Here is a 20,110-nt window from a genome sequence, read left to right as displayed (position 1 = left end):
CAAAGTCTTTTAAAATAAATAATATGTTAATAAAATGTGTATGAATAATTCTGTAGGATGTTATTTTTTAGGAGACGTGTGAAGAGAAGCTTGATTAATATCTATAAAATTAGTAAGGAAAAGATGTGATGAGTGGCTCTTGAGAGCTATAATTTACTAACATTGACACCCACCTATTTTTTCCCACCCCTAAATTGTATGTTTCATCACTTACAAGACTGAGTATTGGTGGTGTTACAGTAGTAACTCCAATGTTAGGTCTTAGTACTTCCATACAATAACTCTGTCTTCTTCAATTAATTAATTCAAATTCTGACTTAGCATCCTAACAATCTTTATTACAATAATTGGACCTAAATAAAGGTTAAAATCAAGCAGACACGCGTTGCAAGTACTGGAACAAGTAGCGAGAGAAAAATAAGAGAGTACATGTAGTTGTGCAAGTAAATAAAGAAATTATTGGTTATTTTTGGCAAGAGTAGAGAAGCATGTGATGTCCAGTTGTAGCTGTAGCCAAGGATTTATCTTGGGGCTGACTACTTTATAGGCAAACAGTAATTCCTTTTTTGCCCCACATCAGCTGAATACTATTTAGGGTCAAGAATGCTGCTTGCAGAATTTGACCAGTCCTACAACCAACCACTAATATTTAAGTGATGTATAATATTAGGGGCATGTTGTTACTGAGGGTGTATCCTGTTGTTCTGTCAAGAGTTGAGCAAGACAAAATGCTGAACTGTAACATGGGGCACAAAACGGTCATTACATTTGCTCCGTCCTGTTACTTGTATAGCGAGTGGTGTGTTTGATGGTATCTGGCTAATGTGGCAGGGACTGCTCGTCAGGGAAAGATGGCAGACCGGCTCTAGCAGGTTGGTGCTTCACAGTTATTTTTCAGGGCTGGGCAGGGGAGTCTCTTCATCTTATAAAGCAAGAGCACTCCTTTAAACGAATTTGGAGTTCACATGTTCATTCTCACATTGTCATCAGCTTAGAAAAGCTGCAGGTCTTGAGAGTCAGATCTTTTCCCTGACGCCAGTTTCCTCATCATGCATGTTACGTATCTGTGAACGTTATGGGAGTTGGCAGCTAATGAGATGGGGAAGAAGAGCTCACCATTTGGTCTTTGATGATTAGGATTGCCATCACTGGAGGACTACTGGGGTTTTGCAGGTGCTCCTCGGGGAGCTCTCCGAAAGCACGAGGTTGCCTTCCTCCAGGTAGTGACAGATCGGGGCGGGCAGAAGACAGTTAGCTGTAGGAGCATCTCAAGTTGTCCTTACACGGCTTCCCGAGGGGACCGTCAGCTGGTGGTGAAGAGGCAGAGGGTCCTGCCTCGGCTCCGCCGCTAAGCTGCTGCTTGGGGAGATGATGGCCACACGCCTGCCTCGCCTCATCCATGCGATAGGGCAGGATAAGCGCCATCACTGCTGTGCTCTGAGAGGGCTTTCTACAGGGGCCACCAGTCCACAGGAGAATGGGAAGGAGAAGTAAAAAAAACAGCACTGGCTTTTTTTGTACCATTTCATAAGGCACTTGTTCCTACTTGACAAACTTTTTCCATAATTATGTGCCTTCTTTCAGTGTAATGTGCAAGCATCTCCTTTTGAAACAGCAAGCCTCCGTGTTGGCGCAAGACCTTCCAAAGTTGATGTGTCAAACTATAAGGCTGATGAATATCAAAACTGTACAAACAACTCTGGTGCTGATGTAAAGAATTTCACATTTTAGCTTCATAAACAATTGCTGCAGGACTGAGCCGTGTGGAATCAGATGAGGTGGAATGGATGGGGCTATGGTAGAGACTGGCATGGTCAGCAAAGACTTGAGGGATGCGCTGTCTCCTGTTTGAACCACATGGAAGGCTTGTTGCTCTTGAAGCACAGGGTCTTAGTGATGTTACTTGAGGCTGGAGTATAGGACTGAAATTAAGAGGCTGGTGGTTGTTGCTGCTGCTATATTAATTAGAAGCATACTGTAAAATCTGAAGTATTTTAAGTTGAGAGTTGGTGGGACTCCTTTTTTGTATCTTTGGAGACCTATCAGAACTTCAGTGAGTACTATTTAGAATCATAGAAATAGTACTCACTGAAGTTCTGATAGTTCTTTGTTTAAATCTCCTTAGTGTACTAGGGTCAGATTTTCATTTACTCTAAAAGGCTACCTTGCTCCAATCTGCCACTGTAATATGTCCTTGAAATGACTGCAGATGACATTTATAGAGCAAGGGAGAACAATTTTGGTGTAGCTGTGTTGTCAAATTGTTTGTGTGAGCAGGATTAGACTCCTAGCTTGAAGAGTTTGAAGGCCTTTATAAGTTGGAAGGATGGACTTTGTCTGCATTGTGGGGTGGGATTGGACTTCTGTATAAATGGTGGAGAGAAGAGAAACCTGTAACTTCTCACAGAAAGAGCAGGAGTGGAATACACCACTTATTCATGAAGCAGAAGGTGTTGAGAATGTAATCTTCTGAAAGTGAGAAGCTAGTCATATTTTGTCTGAATAAAACCTGCCTTGTTTTCTATTCTGTCTCCATGTTGCCTTCAGGGTAAATATTTTTCTGCAGTTGTTATCCAAGTGCCTCTTTGGGAGCTCTCTTGTCATTATTTCACTCTGTTTTGTTAATAGAACTTTAGTTTAAAAACTCTCTAGCTTGAAAAAAACAAACACAAAAAGGCAAACCAAAACAAACATGTACATAAAGACCTTTCAGAATTCACAGAAAACAAACTGTGGATCAATTATTAAGTGCCTTCCCTCTCCCTCATCCACTTCCTGATGTAGTATTAATTTTGAATGAGCCCCCTGCATAGCTTGCCTTCATCCACTTAGGATTTAGGGCACAAAGGCTTTCAGCACCGTAAATGCTTGGGCCCTTGTTACAGGCCTCTGCATAAGAGCAGCTCCTGTTGACTTCAATGGGAATCACTTGGTGGCAGCTGCATAATTGGTTTTCAAGCAATGTCTTTTTTAAAAAAAAAAAAAAAAGGGGTGGTGGTGGTGTTATTGCTGGTGGCTTTAACGTAATGATTGTAGCAGGGATTGCCTGGGTTCCGGTTCTTGATTCATCGTGGTATCAATTATAAAACTGGCGGATGCGTTTGCATGTGTTTGGTGCTGTAGGAAATAGTCATTTTTCTTTTTTATCTTTTTTTTTTATTTACACGAAGCCCTCAATTGTCAGTACTGTGTGCTTACATATATATAAATATCTTTCTTTTGAGGCTATACTTTTCTTACTAACTGTTGCATCTGACTTAAAATGTTAGTTCCAAAAACTGTGATGGTTTCCTTTTTTGTTAACTTGGTAAGTTGTTTTGAGACTCCCAGACTTGCCTTCCCAGAAATTATGTGGCGCTCTGATGTTTTTGCATCTTCCTGCTTGTGTATAACCTTGTTTATTTCAGTTACTTTAGTATCTTTAAATTGTGGGAAAACGTGTTATTAACACGAGAGGCAATTATATTATGTAAAGCTGCACTTGTTGATAACAGTGCATATTTCTGTGATTATTTTTCCCCCCCAGTATTACCTCCCATTACATCATTTGCAAAAAGTTTATGCTCTGGTTGATTTCACACAAAGTAGAAAAGCTTGGCTGGACTCTGGGGACTTACTTTCTGACATAACAATAATTCCATAACAGAGGTGATTGCTAAAGGTTTCTATAAGTTAAGTTTAAAATTCACACAGTAACTGTCTAAGATGCGTGGCAGCCAGCGAAGAGATTAATTAAGCATCTGGAAAATAGGTCAAGACTGTATTACGGAGTGGCATGGTGAGATCGCAAATAAATAGAGCAACGTGTTTAACGTGGACTTACTGGGAGAAAACCGATACTGATATAACAGTGGTGACTGCTTTATCTGTGCTGCTGCGAACCATTTATGGTAGCGCAGGGTGAGATCATGTTTATAATCATGTAAAACAGGAATTAGATAGAGTTTTCATTTAATGTGCTTATTACCAGGGACTTCTGTTGTAGTGCGAGTTCTGCTGCTTGCTCAGGGTGTGGCATCGGTTGTGCTTGTAAATTATTTTTTCACAGATATGTTTGGCTAGGTGCTCTAATTCGGGTTGTGGTGGTGGTGTGTGGCTCTCCGGGTTTGAGGACGCCTCGTAATCGGAGAGATTCTGTCAGCTGCAATAAAGTTTCATTAAAAAATTGCTCGGGAAGCTGCCCCTGACTTGGGGGTCTCTGCTGGTGCCTGTGATTTTTCTTCCTTTGAAGTTTTTTGTGTTTGCATGTTTCCCCCCTCCTATCTTTCAAACAACTACCTACAGAAACAGGGAAATGAGACTGGCTCCTGCATAACGAGATGACAGAGACAGGGTGTGGGGAGGAAGAGTGAGCTTTCAACTCATCTTACAGAAGTTGATGCAACTGATAGAAATATTAGAATTTGTGCGTCCTGCTTTTCTTGTTGTGTGCTTCAATCTGCAGCAGTTGCTTCAAAACAAATCTTGTTTTAGAGGTGATTTTTCAAAAAGCATCTGTTGGATTGATTGTGTCCATTAAAGGGGATGGGAGGCTGAGCAGAACTTTTAGAGACAGAGTGTTAGCTTACCAGCTCCTGAGTAGAACAGAATTAACTATGCTTAATTCTCATGAAAATCCCAACCTAAACGTGTAGGAATATCAGGCTATGCTTCTTCAAGCTTGTGTGTTTAGGGATGTACCTCTCTGTACTATTTTAGGGGATTGCACTCTTCCTGTTTTTAGAATAGTTTTCTTTTTAACAGTATATATTCTCTTTCTTGTATTTTCCATCCTGCCAGTATGCTGATGATAGCAACAAAGATCCTTTTGACAAAACGGTGCATTTTGAAACAGGAATTTTGTAGTTGGCTTTCTTATGGGGGTGGGGGGGAGAAGAGCATTGGTAACGGGCACAGCACTGTCATTTGAGGCCGAACATGTATTTCAGAGGAATGTTCAATACAGAAGAAGAAATACTTTCAGCTGAGCTAAATTTCACTATTGCAATGTGAGGTCTGTAAGGCACTGTGGCATATCACTGCTGTGCGCATACAGAGTAGTTACTGTAGGCAGTATCGCTTTCTGCACAGAACTTTGTGGAAAAAAGTGGAGAACATCTATGCTTTTTAAAAATTTTTTTATTAGACAATCCTTAGCTTCACTGAATCTATGATTATTTCATTCCATATGCAGAAGCATTACAGCTGAGGTAAACTGCTCCACTGACTAACAGGAGTGTGAATGGGGCAGAGCAGGCCTGAGAATCAACTAGTGATACTCGATCGAGGGAAGAAGAAACGTGGAAGTAGGATGTCCTCGTGGTCATACCAGCACTCCTCAGTTATGTGTTTGCTGTTGAATTTTGTGAAATAGTATCCACCTTCCATACCTCGAAAAAGCTTGTTTGTACCCTTTTGTGTTTTCTGAGTTTCTTCAATTCCCTGATGATGTTCTAATGCAGTTACAGGAGAATTTTAGAAGTCTTGGTATAGGATTACTTTGATGAAGAAAACATCCTTAGCACTTCATTGAATCTATGAAGCTCCTGTAGATGGGTTATGTAAACTCAGAGCTGGCCAAATACTTATTTTCAGCTGGTCTAACTATGAAATTTTCTTGCCTTTGAAAATAAAGGAAGTAAGAGTTGAGCTCGATGCTGGGGAACTTCTACTAAGTTAATGTCTCTGTTCCTAAGTCACTGAAATACTATCTTTACTTTTTCAGATCTCTTGACTGAAAATTGGAGATGGAGTGGAAAATATGTATTACTTTCAATCCAAATATGAAGAAATTAGCGCATGAGTGCTGAGCGTGTTAGAGATGACTGATGACCGTGCAGTATACCTTAAATAACAATGTTAACTATATTTGAAGCAACTTTCAATAGCTAGTGCTGTAAAATGGGTTAGCAATGGGTTACCTTTTCTGACTTCTACAGGCAATGAACACCCTCTCTTTGGCCTGAAATGACCTATTATGAGGCATAAAGCCTGGAAAATCCTGTTACCTGTTCTTGGCTTCCCCCGCCTCCCTCTATAGACCATTTTAATTTGGAGCCTCTATCTCTTTTACAGATTTCTAGAGAAATTGAAGCTCTGTTTCTCTTCAGAGGCACTAACTTTTGAGTGACAGATGAGCAGAGGAACAACATGTAACTGTGGAAGTGGGTTTTAGTCTGTGACTTTATTTGATAGCATAGTATTCCCCCCCCTTAATTCTTCAGTTGTTTTATTTCAATATATTGAATGTTGGGAAAGATGGCAAGAATTGGTGTGAGTCTTGTTTTTAGGTGCAGTTTGGGGATAATCTTTGTACAGTTTTGTAGTATTTTTTCACACTATGTCACTATTTTTTTTTCATATAGCATCTTAATATTCCACTTAAATTTTGAGAGTGGGTAACTTTCTGACAAAATGGGGTTAATCTGTAGCTTAGCAATTTTGCTTGAAAATGGAAGAAGAGCCAAATAACTGGAGTGTTTTTTAAGCAAGTCAATTCAAGTAGTTTAGTTCTAATTTTTTTCTTATTCAGTGACTTAGAATCAGTTTAATTCAAAATATCTCTCCCTATATTATTAACTTGACATATTTAATAGCCCCAGCGTTATGTAAACTTTTTGTACAGTCTTTTTTCACCTTGTGTTTTCAGGAAAAATTAGAAAATATTCCTTTTTGGAAGTATGGCCTTTTCTCCAGCTCTCTTGTGCCCTACAATAATTGGGTATAACAGGATGAAGCTTAGAAAAATGTTAAGTTCGAGTTCCAAAACACAGCAATAAAATAAGAGCCAGTGAAATATCCAAAGACAAAACAGATACTAGAAATACTTTCATATATTTTCAGTATGATCAAAGCTACAGCAACTATCTCAGTACTAAAAAAGTAATTGGATTCTTATGTACAGAGAATTATTACTGCATGTTATGAGTGATACTCCCATCAAAAAACCTATTTTTGAAATCAGTAATTGTAAACTCATGTGACTCTTTCCATTCTTGCTAAAATAATTTAACAGTTCTAGAAAACTATTTTAGTGCTTTTTAAAGCATATTACAAATTAAATATGATTTAATGCTTTTCATGTAAAAAGTCAGCTTTTGTCAAATGAAAAACCCTTCATGTTTGTATAAACACATTACTTGCTGAATATATACGGCACCACAGTAACTACCCATTCAGAATAAGTGGTGGAAAATTTGGGGACAAGAAAGCTCAGGTCCTAATACCTGTGCAGAGTCCCCTTAACATCCTTGTTAAAAGGGGAGGGTGGCCCCCCCCCAGCCACTTTCCGTGCCTGTTGGAAACCACTCTCTATAATCCACCGCCCTGAGGGGGATTTCTTACCCTTCTCTGTGGTGGAGGCTGTGCTCCTTTAGGTTACTGCACTGTATTGTCCTGCAGCTGTTTTTATGTGACTGGGACACTAACTTCCAAGGCATGAGATTGGCGAGAACTGAAGTTGCTGGGTGAGACAAGATTTTTATCACAAAGCTGACGCTTGGCTGTTGCCTTGCCTTGGGCCAAGTGGTGTCCTATACCTGAGAAAACTTGCTTTTGGTTATTTTAGGAGTTTTACCTTAGTTTTACTTGACTTTTGGGTAGAAGGTGAACCGTGACATGGAAGTGGGTCTCCTCACCTTGTGCTCACCTTGTCTTGAAGCACGATAAAGTGAGATAGCAAAACTGGTCACTGGGCAGGAAAACTGCCAGTAGAGCAACTTCAGCTGGGATTGCGATAACTGGTGCAGCTGTACTTTGTGTGGGGCTGGAGTGTCTTCATTGCAAAGATGTTTGCTGCTTTTATTAGTGTGACCAAATCCCTCTAGGCTGGCTCCCTAGGGTCTTTGGATGTGAACTGACATCTGAACCTTTCCCTGATCCTGCTGGTATCAACTGAAACAAATGCCTACCCACAGAAAGGAGCTAGCATAGGCTCAAGGTCTGCATGAGAAGGTTGTCATATAAATGCAAAAGCTCAGAGAGAAAACAAACTTCAATCCTGATAATCAATAGAAGGTTTATTATAAGGGAAGCAAAGAAACTTTTTTTTTTTACTGGGGATTTAAGCTCCCTCTGGAAGATGAGTGTAATCACTAGCATCGGGTATTCATAAAAATTACCTATATGTGCAATTTTATCTGAAACCTTAGTAATTTACTTTTGAAAAGTAATTTACTTTTTCATATGTAGATACGAAAGCACAGTTCTCTCCTGTTTCCTCAGTCTCTTTTGTTTACTACTGTGTTTTTGTTCTTCGTCAGAGTTTACAAAAATGGTGTGTTAACCTTTACCTTGTTCCACTAGTTTGAGTAAAATGTACTCATTTTTCCCCCCTCTTCCATATGGTGCAGGTTTTGCCTGTATTGGTACACAACAATTGGTGGAACTTGCACAATTTCCAGAAGGCTTTTTATTTGTTTCTTGTAAGATGTCTGTCTGCCTCTCTGACTGAAAAGCTGTTAATGTGCATCATTGCCTTGTAAACCTCTTCCTTCCTGTGTTTTCCTAGAAACTTCGGTCATCTGCTACTTCCTACCCTTTTCCTTTCAATTATTCTGTTTTCTTTTTTTTTTCTTTTTAAATGATTAGAATTGCTTGCTTGTCTAAAATCTGTCTGTTCTAGCTGAGAAGTTTTTTCCACAGCTTGTTTTTGAAGATTTAAGCTATTTATAGGGGTAGAGGAGGTCCTCACAAGATCTTTATTTTTCAGCACTTGAATCTGTTTAATATGGGAATTTTGGTGTTTGGGATCTTGTGAAGCCCTTTGGAAGGAACAGGCTTTGTTCCTAAGAGAAGAAAAAAGCTCTCTGTCTCCTCTTTCCTTATCTATTAATATCAACTTATTTTGTGATTCCAGAAACTAATTGGTGTTCAGCCTAATAGGAATGGATCGCTTTCATGAGATTCTAAAGGGTTGTTTTAATACCTTTTCTTTATGGCTTCTGAAATGATGGAAAAATTGACGTACATTTATCAGTATTATGCTCTAGCTAGTGGGGTCATATGCTGCATGTAATCTTGCCTTTCCTTTTGCACATCTTTCTGTATAGTTAAATCAATAAGCTCCTCTGCGTAGGGGAGAGGAAGGAATTTCTTGTACTGGTGGCTTTGGGAAACATTATAATATAGGTTATTACAGTTATTGATTTGTTAGGAGGCAAGAGGCTGAACCTTCTGTGAGAGAGTATGCATTTCTAATGCACTGATCTTTGCCCGTAGGAAATGCTGCTTCCTCCACGTCTTTAGAAATCTGAAAGAACTGGTAGACACCTATTTTCCCTCCCTTCTTTCTTTATTGTTCTACATATGCCATGTTTAATTTATACAGCTATTTTCAGTAAGCAACCAATGCTATCTTCATGATGTTGCTTACAATGAAAGAAAAACACTTGTTATATAAACGCAAAATATTATTTAAAACAGAGTTTTAAGTAAGGAATTTGTGTTCTAAAAAAAATAAAAATTAGGACTTTGAAGACTTCTCATTCTGTGTATGTGTGTGTATAGACTTTCAAACATATACCTACTGAGGGGGGGGTGTGTGTATATACCTCAGTATGCTACTGGGTATAGCTGAAGCGAATGAACTGATGACTGTAGCATTCAAAGATAAATCAAGAGAAGTGTGTTGGATTAGACGTTTTTATTTTTTTACAATTAAGTCAGATTTGAAAAAAGGCTAAGAATTCATATTTACTGTAACATTTATGTTGCAGAAGGAATTTGAATATGACCTAGCGTGCTGTCTTGGCAACTCGGTAACTGCTTGATAACGAAGTTCTTGTTGGTCCTATTGGAAAATCAATTATGATTTTTCATGTATTTGGGGAAACTTATAACTCATGTTACTTACTGCTAGGTAATTCTCAATGTGTAGGAAATAGTTTTATACACCTCCTGAACTGTGCGCTCTTGGTACAGTAGATTCTGATTTGCAAATTTTTGCATCACATGTCAGACTTGGTGAGCTCAGTGGGTTATTTGTGTGTGCGCTGTTGCAAACTTAATGTGCAAGTCCCGTGGGGAGAACAGTAGTTTTGTGTCTCTGTACTGATGTGTGCTCTGCTCGGCTGAAAATCTTTTATAATAAAAGGATGAAAGAAAATTTTGAATAAAACTCCTCCCCCTTGAGTAATTTAAAGGAGTTGATGAAGAATCAACTTCATATAAGTAGGATCCCTTCATGGGCATGCAGATGTTCTGGCATACCAGCCAATTCTGTTTTCCATACTAAGTTTTAGGAGCTGAAGGAGCAAAGCTGAAGTAGCAATGAGGAAGATAGCCATCTAGATTTATATTCTTACAGGAGCTCCATTTGATATTGTCTAGAGCTATTCTAAAATGAAACTCCTAAATAAATGTCTTAGCTAGGTTGGTCCACTTCTAATTCTAAAAAAGCCCAGCAGACTAAGAACGCAGAATGAAGCAATGAAATCAAAATAAAGTGGCTGGAAATAAGAAGGAAAAATGGCATACATATTTGTTTAGGAAGTTTTTTAAAAAAAAAAAAAAAGTGGCATTTGAACAGGTGGTTTACCAACAGGCAGTTTGAACTAATCCCCTCTATCAAATTTCATTTCTACTTTAGGTAAGGTGGCAAAATCTTTTGGAAATACTGACAGCAATGGAAAAAGCGTGGCTTTATGTGCTACCTCTCCACTCACCTTGATCCCTCTTACTGTGTTGAAGAGTGACAGACAGTAGCAGTAGTTTGAATACATCCTTCGGCACTGTACCATCGTGCAGAACCCGAAGGTGTGGGCTCTCCTAAACACTGCCATTAGGGACTTCTATTTCAGTGTGCCTGCTGTTTTCAGGTTCAAAAAGAATTAGCCTTTTAAAAGAAGAGATTAGGCTGGCGAAGCCCCGGCTGGTTGAAATGTGCTGTTTGTGTTGATGGTGGCACATTCTGATTTGGAGAGCGTGCTCTCTTTTGGGGCTGGTGGCTGATGCTGCGCTGCTTGTGCTTTCTTTTCAGTTGCATAACAGCTTCTTGCCCAGCAGAAAAATAAATGCTTGAAGTATTGTTCTATTTGTCTTTTTAACTGTGATTGCAGTCATATTGGCATCGCAAGATTCAGCTTTTGATATTTGTGGAAAATATGAATATAGCGATTGTATTCTTCAGTAGCAGTCTACTGGTACAAATGACAGCGTTGAGTCATAGGAGTTCACTCTGATATTTTATGTAAAATATGTTTGTGTTCAGTTGGTGTTAGTTCTTTTTCCAAGTATTGAGACAATGGTGCAATTGAGACTAGTTCATATCACACTTAAATGAGCTTATATTTTTCAATTTCTGGTATCAATGCAACATTGGTAGTGTCAGATTAAAAAAAATCTCAAATGTTGCACAAATCTAAAGTCAACCTTGTAACATTTTTCTTAGGTAGGTAGTAACTGCATTTTACAACTGCAAAATTGGATCATTTTATTGTTTGCTTCTCACTAAGACTCTCTCCAAGCTTGGAACCAACCTCTGGCCTTCCAGCTTCAACCTTTGCCACTGATCTGTGCAGGACTGAGGTTTCATGTCAGACAAAGGCTACCATCGGCTCAGCTTAATTTTGTTGGTGTATGATGGGCCAAAATTCTGGAGCTCTGAAATATCTTACGGTTTTTAATCAAAGAACGTAGTCATTGCTTTTGTCATTAAACTTCGGGGTCTCTGGTTTCTACCCCTAGAACCGGGTGTTGGCTTTGGTGAGCTAGCATCAGAGCTGCCCCTGCATCTTGCTGTTCTCTGTGGTGGAGTGTGTGTGTGTGCCTGTGCAGTTCATGTCCAGTATTGCCCCCATGGTTATGTGAGGAAACAATTCATACGGCACGTGTTACTTGAAACACCTCGGTGCTTTGCCCTTTGCTCCACTTCTTCCCTTCCATGGGTCAGAGATCTGTTTGCAGAGCTGGTTTCAAGGTGGCCACGGGATGGGATTCCCTGGGCTTGTATCTCTTAACTCTTTGCCCTTTCTGTAGATGTGTTTTCCTTTATAAATTGTGAGATACCTCAATTGCCAGTGCTTTGTTATGGATCGTACAGCTGGAGTAAGGGAATTCCTCAGGGTGAACAGTTCACGGGTATGAAAGTGCTCACATCAGTACAGCTTGTTTGGCTACGTATCTAAAAGAAACAATAGCATAAACGTGCTGCTACTACCAGTAATAAGGTTTCTTCTGGGGGAAAAGAGGGCAACTAATTCAGCTTTGTATTTGCTAAATAACTTGAAAAGTTGGGTGGCACCTAATATAAAAAGAACAATTTTTTTTACCTGGGAAAAACGACAGTATCCTTACAGTGTTTTCAAAGTGATGCGTAATGTAAATAAAACACTTCATAAGTGCTACTGCTCAAATTGTGCATTTGCTGGAAGTTACTGAGCTTTTAGAAAGCCTCCCTTGATGCCCAGCTGTGCAGTGAGAAGGCATGCAAGTGTGTTGGAACCGGTTCTCACTGATGGAGGCTTGAAAGAAGTTGGAAAACAAGTTTTCTTGAGTTAAATTGTAACTATAGCATTAGGTGGCTGCCACTGGCTAGGCTTTGCCTGCTGGGGATTTTACTACTGCAGCAGCAATGTAGTGATTGCACTTCTCAGGACATTTAAGAAGGGGTGTTTATTTTGCAGAAGAATTAAGGGTGTAGCGTGGCAATTTCAGCTCTGCTGCAGTGGTCTTACTAACTAGTTACTCTGCTACATCCCCCACCCCCTCTTACTCTGTCATGAGGAAATGTCAATTTATAGTTAATTATTAATGGTGGTCAGGCCTGGAACAGCCTGTGCTTCTCAAGGTTGTTACAGTCTGCCAAATAGGTCATGTATATGAATTTGCCTAGGACTGCTTGAGAAGGCTGGAGACATAATTTTAAGAATCTAGTGAAGAGCATTGTTACAGTTAGGTGAACATTAGCAAGATGTTACCAGAGGTGCTCCATTTCACTGAGCAATGTCTGCGTGGTTCTCTATTCAGTTTCTGTAGAGAGAAGCTTGACTGGGGGGGGCAAACTGAGAAGCACCTCCTGTTTATTGTCATTACTTTGTGAAAATGTGTTTATTCATTTATTTAAATGAATTTACTTACTTAAAATGTGTTTACTTCATTACTTTGTTCGTACTTTCTTCAGAAGCACAGAATTCACAGTCTTAACTCTGATCAAAATTCACACATTTTGTATAATTTCATGTTTAATAAGTCAAGTGCAGACTTCCTGGTTCTCTCTGCTTCAAACTGAGAGCCAAGAAGACTCATTTCCTTCGAAGGGATCCTGTGTAGAGGTAATAATGGTTGGTAGGTGTCTCCAGGCAGCCTTTCTTTTCCACTTCCCCTGCAGTATTCACTAGCAGCACCTGGCACGTGAAGCAGGATGCAGCAACCTTCTATCAGAGCAAAGTAAGCTGGAGAACTCGGAGCGAACTTCAGCTTGTGTGTGCCACTGCCCGGGAGCGGTCACTGTGCTGGGGTGAAGTGATGATGGTCATCTTGCACTTGGGGAAGGCGAAGAGCCTTTAAAAATGTGCATAGGGGGAATGGACAGACTTCTCTGAAACTAAAACTGAAAATCGAGTCTGAAGCTACTCGAGTAGCTGGAGGCTGCCTCTGGTACTGCACCTGGGGATTGCGCTCTTCAGTCCATCTTCCAATGGATTTGTTTACTCTGCTTCGGTTTGCATCCTGCAGTGGTCTTGTAGTGCACACGCTTGGATTTTTTTTTAAATGAAATTTAATGGGAAGATGTGTGTCAGCTGCTCATGGGTGTTCAGGCTCAAGTAACCTCCCTGAAATGGGCACAGAATGAGGTTTTTTTCTTTCCTTTAGCACCAACTGCTTTGCTCTACACATCCCTCTCTTACTGTGCTGCTGGACTTGTCAGACTACATCGACATTAACAAGCTTCAGTTTGTATGAGGAAGCAGGAGTAGTCTCGATAAGAAATGAGCAGAAGGGTGTATAAGCTCAGTGAAATGATTTGTGACAAGGCCGGGGGGAAGATCCACTCTGTGGTACAGTGTGCATTGTGTTATTTTCTTTAACCAGAAGACCTGCTTTAAAAAAAAACAACCCTGCAACACAGTAACTCTTTACTCTTCCCAATGTAGCTATCCATAGGATTGTGTTGTAACCTGAATCACCCCAAATAGTAAAAACAAAAAATAACGCCAAACCAAACCAAACCAAAACAAAAAAACCCAAAACCACCCCAAAACCAAAAAAAACTCCCCCCAAAACAATCACCACCCCCTCAACCAAAAAAAACCTCCAAATCAACAAAAAAGCCCCCCCAACATGGCAGTGCTGTTATAGTAGAGGGTGTCATGGTATTTTCCCTTTCTCTTTAAGATCTGTTGTGCAGCTCTGCTCTCTGGGTGTGGGGCTGGATTTTCATCTGGGTGGGGGGAAATCAATTCTATTAATAAACTTAGCTTCTCAAAGCAAAGACCTCCAGCAGCTGGTTGTATTGGATAGTTACATGCTCTTCTGGTGTATTTTGTTGCATATATGTTAATGTATAGTAAAGAGTGTGCTTCTGTCTGAAATGTCTGAGCACTGCATATGAGTGCATGGCAGAGGTCTTTAAGCAGTCTCAGGTGTAGGATGCTGCAGGATTTTTAATGTGCCTGTTTCATGGGAAGACCTATAGAAGCATTTTATTCATTGGTTGTATGAAGATACAAGATACTGTAGCTTCTCCAAATGAGATTGCCTCTTGGAGTATATGTTAAAAAAAACCAAAAAACCAACCAAAATTATGGGGGTAAGGGAGAAGTGTTTAGGGGAAGCTAAGAAATTAGACGCTCGTACAAGAACTCTAAGACCATTTTTACTTTTCTGGAGTAAAATTTGACTTTTGTAGTTCAGTCTGTCATGATTGTATCAAAGGTGGTTCTTCCAGGGAATGTAATCTGTTTTATTTAGTGTTTAATTTTTTTTTTCTTGGAGTTGCTAGAAGTGTTCTCATAATAACTCAATCAACACTTCTTATCTGAGAACAGAACTGTTAGTGTGGTTGGAGTTCAGGGTCATGGAGCTAAGCTTGTAAGAAGTACAAAAATCCCAAAAGATGATAAAGATAGCCTAGTTTCTCTCATCCAACTGAAATTAATGTTAAGGAGAAAGCTGGGACTGTGTGCTTCCAGTCCTTCTGGACTGGTTTGAATAGCATGAGCTGTGGAAAACTTACACATTTTTGAACACCAGTGGTCCAGCAGGATTTGAGTGGTCCTCTGGCCATGCTAGAGGACTGTCCTCCTCTCATGCTCCCTTCCACTGGGTTGTTGTCCTGTCTTCAGAAAACTTCCTCAATTGCAGTGTAGGTTTATCACTGCTTTTTCAAAGTAATCGTCTTGATTTCTTGCTATCAGCTTTGGCGACACGCTTACAGGGGCAAATACCTTCTCCAGAAGTTAAACCAAGCAAGACATTGGCTGGCTGGTTACAGCAGATCCGAGGCGAATAGACCCACTGGGGTTTCTGCAGCTTGGCAGGCCTCTTGCCCATGGGTCAGGCGTCCAGGCTCCTTCCCATTGGGCAGCAAAGCTTTGGTTGCTCGCGCCGGACCTTTTTTTGCCCAGGAGCTTAGTGGTGTAGCCATGCTCCTGGGTCTGCTCGGCATTTAGATTTGTCATGTACATTAGACTGTGAGTCGCAGAGGTGGTGCTGGGCATCTGAACTCTCCTGTCTGCAAACTTTGTGTGGTAACGCAGTAGTGTTACCTTGAAAAGAGGGACAGTTTCTTTACTTTTGAAGTGTAAAAGTTTTTTGAGGTTGAATGTTTTACTTCTCGTGCATGTGTGTGAAAGAGGTGTAAGTGGGGATTCTGGTGAAAAAACAAGTGGAGTTTTTTTTTTTAACAGGAACCTTGAAAAGATTTTAAGGAAAAAAAAAATATTACTTGGAGACTTCAGTGTCTTTGGAGTAAATGTGGCAAATCTGGTATTTGAGTTGTCCCAGAAGAACTGGAAGAATGGTAGGCTGCTGATGGAAGGCTTGGCTTGGCCGGAGCTGTGCAGGTGGCACTGGAAGCTCTAAGTAGGCTTTGATGTATGCGTGCTCTGGGGTGGTTGGTGAGGGTTGATTTTGGAGCTCTAAGTAGTGGGATCAGGATAAGTGATTCCTTTAAATATAATTATTATAGCAAAGAGGGTAAGTCCCATAGTCAATAATATGCTTATGCTGTGCACCAGGCACTTTGTAATGGGGTATATTGTTTAGGAGAGAATTCAAGAACTTGGAGAACTTTTGCCTGTGTTTTGAGGTTGAGAGTTAGTCTTAAATCCTTGGTGTGGAGCAGGAGGCCAGTGGTGGTCCCATAAATGTTTGGTGATGAGGGAGCCTGGCTGCTGGCAGTCTCCAGGTTTCTACATTGTCTGGCTCTGGGCAAACAGCTTTGGAAAGGAAAGGGCTTTGAAGTTTTCTTCTACTGCTGGGGCAAAAACCATTATAGGATGCTAAACTGAGGTGATGGTATGATTATTTTAATCGCTCTTAAGGTGTTTAAATGCTAATTTCCATGAATCAAATCGTCGCTTCAGAATAATTATGCAGTGCGTTTCGTTAGTTTTCGTTTGATCAGAGTCATTACAATGTCTGGCTCAAGTTTTGTGTGACTCATCTGCAATTTAAATACCTATTGCCAGAATTTTCGTGCGTTTGGTATGAAAAAGTGATTGAATTAAAGTATTATTGGTATTGAATTCATCTCTGAGAGCTGATCAGACTGGTATAAGCCATAACTTCCCTGAAACCTCATAGTCATTTACACTGGGGTCCATCCAGTGCCTTTTTCTTAGTGTATAGCATTATGTGGCATAAAAGTTTCAGGCTGGCATTTGACGGGTCTGGAAGGGGACACAGCAGGGTCAGTGCAGAGACGAGGGCCGGAAGGTACAGCATCTGAGAGATGGGGTCTATGCATTTTACAGTGGAATTGAGATTCCTCGTCCTACGTGCAGGCCAGGTACCGCTGCCATTGTCCTCCTCCCTCTGACGCTTTGCTGGCACGCTCCGCTTTGTGTCTGGGAAAGGGAGGTACGGTGTGGAGCATGACCCTGGATGGTCTTGTGGCTCTACCTTCCGCAGAGCTAGTGTCCTGAGTCAGGCTGAATTTGGGGAGGCAGTGAGAGTAATCCTGCGCCGTCACACGGGCTATGCAGAACAGGGCTGCTCTGCTGGGGGCTTCCTGGGCTGGCAAACTGCTTCCTCTTGTGCAAAACTCTTCTTCGTTACCAATTTCCGAGGTGCAAGTGTTCTTTCTGAGAGGCTGTACAGGTGTAGCCTTTCAAAAATGTGGTGACCTCAAGGAAGGTGGAGTCATTCAGGTTGAAATTTTGATCTCAGTCTTACTGGGAATTCAAAAGTTAAAATTATGCATAGTCTTTTATTCTAACTTTCACTTCTCTCTTAGCAAGGAAGTAATTGTGTTGGCAGAAAAAAAAATTAAAATGTATGAAAAATATATATAGAAAAATATATTCTTTTTCTTCCTTTCACATTCACTTGAAAATAAATTTTCTGTGAGAAGTCTGTCCTTGTAAGTTCTCTACCTACAACTATCAGCCCAGTTTTCCGAAATGGTCTTGATCAGGGACATATTTTATAGGTCTGTAGAATATTATACTTAGTTAATTTAACAGGTTACCTTAGAGTGCAAGTTTTCTATGGCCCAACTCATGAAATTGGCATGTCTGAAAGTGAGGCTAATATTTAGTTTCCAAATCTGAATTGAAGGGGGGGGGGGGAGAATTGGTGCCTCTACCCTCTACAACTGTGTCACTGATGTGCAAACTTCTGCAATGGGCCAGTATATAACTTAGAGAAAGCACTTGCCTTTCGTGAATGAAATAGATTACTGTACATCTTAATTTACCCAGAAAGCTGCAATTGTTTATGTGAATGTACACATGCCCCTAAGGTATTTTGGGCCTGATTGCTTTCACTTTCATCATGGTGAAATTGTTGGAGGAGTGACAGTCGTGTCATTTGTCCGTCTGTTCTCAGAAGCCCGATGGTGCTTACAATGAGTAGGTCGGATACCTTGTGCAACAGGTAGCATCGGCTCACAATTAAGAGCTCTTAAGTTATTTTACATCATCATTGATAAATATTTGAATTGGTTATTTAACTTACGTTACTGAACACTACAGTACTTTTGTATGTAGAAATGCTGGGGGTTTTTAAATGAAAGCTGAGTTTTTAATAGCACAAAGGTAGTTCCCTCACTTGAAAAATCACTAGGAGTGGCCTGCTGCAGACTATCTCAGTCTTGCCCTGTGCAACCAGCAAAACCACTTCCTGCTGTAACCTGCTGCTGCTGCAGTCCTTGTGTGCTGAAGAGTGCACTGGTGACAAGGCATGATGACCTTGTTATTGGCCATAAGAAACTAAATATGAAATAACTTTAGGCTAGCTCGTTTGGAAAATATACCTGTGTCCTGATTTTTTTAGAAGAGGAAGCTGCTGCGAAGCTTGGAAATGTGAATGCAGGATTCTCACTCGCTTTTTCTTTTTTTCTCTCCCTCTGTAGGTATGGCCTCACAAGTCTTGGTCTATCCACCATATGTTTATCAAACCCAGTCAAGTGCCTTTTGTAGTGTGAAGAAACTCAAACTAGAACCAAGCAGTTGCGTGTACCACGAAAGAACCTACCCGCAAATCTATGTGAATGGTAAAAACTTTGGAATTTCTCCCCACAGGGTTAGTACGTACTTTCAGACTAAAAACCCATTTGACAGACCTCGAGGACAGAACTTTTTGTTGCAGTCAAATGCTGTTGCTTTAAAAAATATTGCAGGTGCTACAAAAGCGTTAGCAGCGCGGGCGCAGCAAGCTCAGTTAGAGGCACCTCGGACTGGGACACAAGGAGGCCGATCAGATATCCTGGAAGGACCCCAGCGATGTGGATTGAAGCGTAAGAGCGAAGAGCTGGATAATCAAAACAGCACAATGCAGATTGTTGATGAACTGTCCATCCTGCCCGCAATGTTGCAAACCAACGTAGGAAACCCAGTGGCGGTTGTGACAACGGCTGCAACTTCAAAACAAAGTGGTACAAGTGGTGATGGAGATTACCAGTTAGTACAGCATGAGGTATTGTGCTCTGTGAAAAACACTTATGAGGTTCTTGATTTCCTTGGGCGAGGGACCTTTGGACAAGTAGTGAAGTGCTGGAAAAGGGGGACAAATGAGATTGTGGCAATCAAAATCTTAAAGAATCATCCTTCATATGCACGCCAAGGACAAATAGAAGTGAGCATATTAGCAAGACTAAGTACTGAAAATGCTGATGAATTTAACTTTGTGAGAGCCTACGAATGCTTTCAGCATCGTAACCATACTTGTCTGGTTTTTGAGATGTTGGAACAGAATTTATACGACTTCCTGAAACAAAACAAATTCAGCCCTCTGCAACTGAAAGTAATACGGCCTATTCTGCAACAGGTGGCCACTGCACTGAAAAAACTAAAAAGTCTGGGTTTAATCCACGCTGACCTCAAACCAGAGAACATTATGTTGGTGGATCCTGTTCGGCAGCCTTACCGAGTTAAAGTAATAGATTTTGGGTCTGCCAGCCATGTATCAAAGACTATTTGTTCAACCTATTTACAGTCTCGGTATTACAGGTAGGTGTCTTTTACTTTGTTTTTAACTTTTAATGGAACAAGGTTTTAGCATTTATTAAAGTTAATGGCTTAAATAATTATTCTTCCAGATAACTAATAAGAATAATTTGGAAAACATAAGGACCATCTAAGAATGAAGGCCATACTAAGATTAAGTGGTTGGTTACCATTTTAAATGTGAATATTTGCTTTGAGTGTTTTTATTATGTTATTTTTTTCTAGAAGTATGTTGTGTTGCACTCTGAAGTCATTGCTTACTGTTATTTTGAGACCTCTGATGAGACTTTTTAGAAGGAAAATAGAAAAAAATAGCTTTCATTTGCTTGATTAGGATGCCTTTCCTGCCGTCCTAACATGATGGGTTTTTTTCTGTAAGCAGCTGGACAGTGTACCATAAGTGCCATATTTTTATATCCTGTTGCCAAAGATTATGTAAATGCCTCTGTTTTTCTCCAGCACTTGTAAATATTTTGCCTAGTTCTTATAAACTCAATTCTGACTAGAGTGCCTTCAGCAGC

General features: G+C 40.3%; 1 protein-coding gene and 1 long non-coding RNA gene across 2 annotated transcripts in view; one reads left to right on the top strand and one right to left on the bottom strand.

Moving 5' to 3' along the window:
- The window catches only part of LOC103906792, a 28,368-nt gene extending 27,011 nt beyond the window's left edge, over positions 1–1,357 (bottom strand). Inside the window, exon 1 of the long non-coding RNA XR_658035.2 lies at positions 1,117–1,357. This is a non-coding gene — a long non-coding RNA (uncharacterized LOC103906792). The remainder of the gene's footprint in view (positions 1–1,116) is intronic.
- HIPK3 (homeodomain interacting protein kinase 3) overlaps positions 1–20,110 on the top strand; it is a 114,241-nt gene that overhangs the window by 34,650 nt on the left and 59,481 nt on the right. Inside the window, exon 2 of the mRNA XM_009288850.2 lies at positions 18,497–19,592. Coding sequence (XP_009287125.1) covers positions 18,499–19,592 — 1,094 coding nt within the window. The 5' untranslated portion in view covers positions 18,497–18,498. The remainder of the gene's footprint in view (positions 1–18,496; positions 19,593–20,110) is intronic.

The sequence above is a fragment of the Aptenodytes forsteri genome, unplaced genomic scaffold, assembly GCF_000699145.1.
Source record: "Aptenodytes forsteri isolate BGI_AS27 unplaced genomic scaffold, ASM69914v1 Scaffold8, whole genome shotgun sequence".
NCBI lineage: Eukaryota > Metazoa > Chordata > Aves > Sphenisciformes > Spheniscidae > Aptenodytes > Aptenodytes forsteri.
This window is presented reverse-complemented; position numbering and strand designations above follow the sequence as displayed.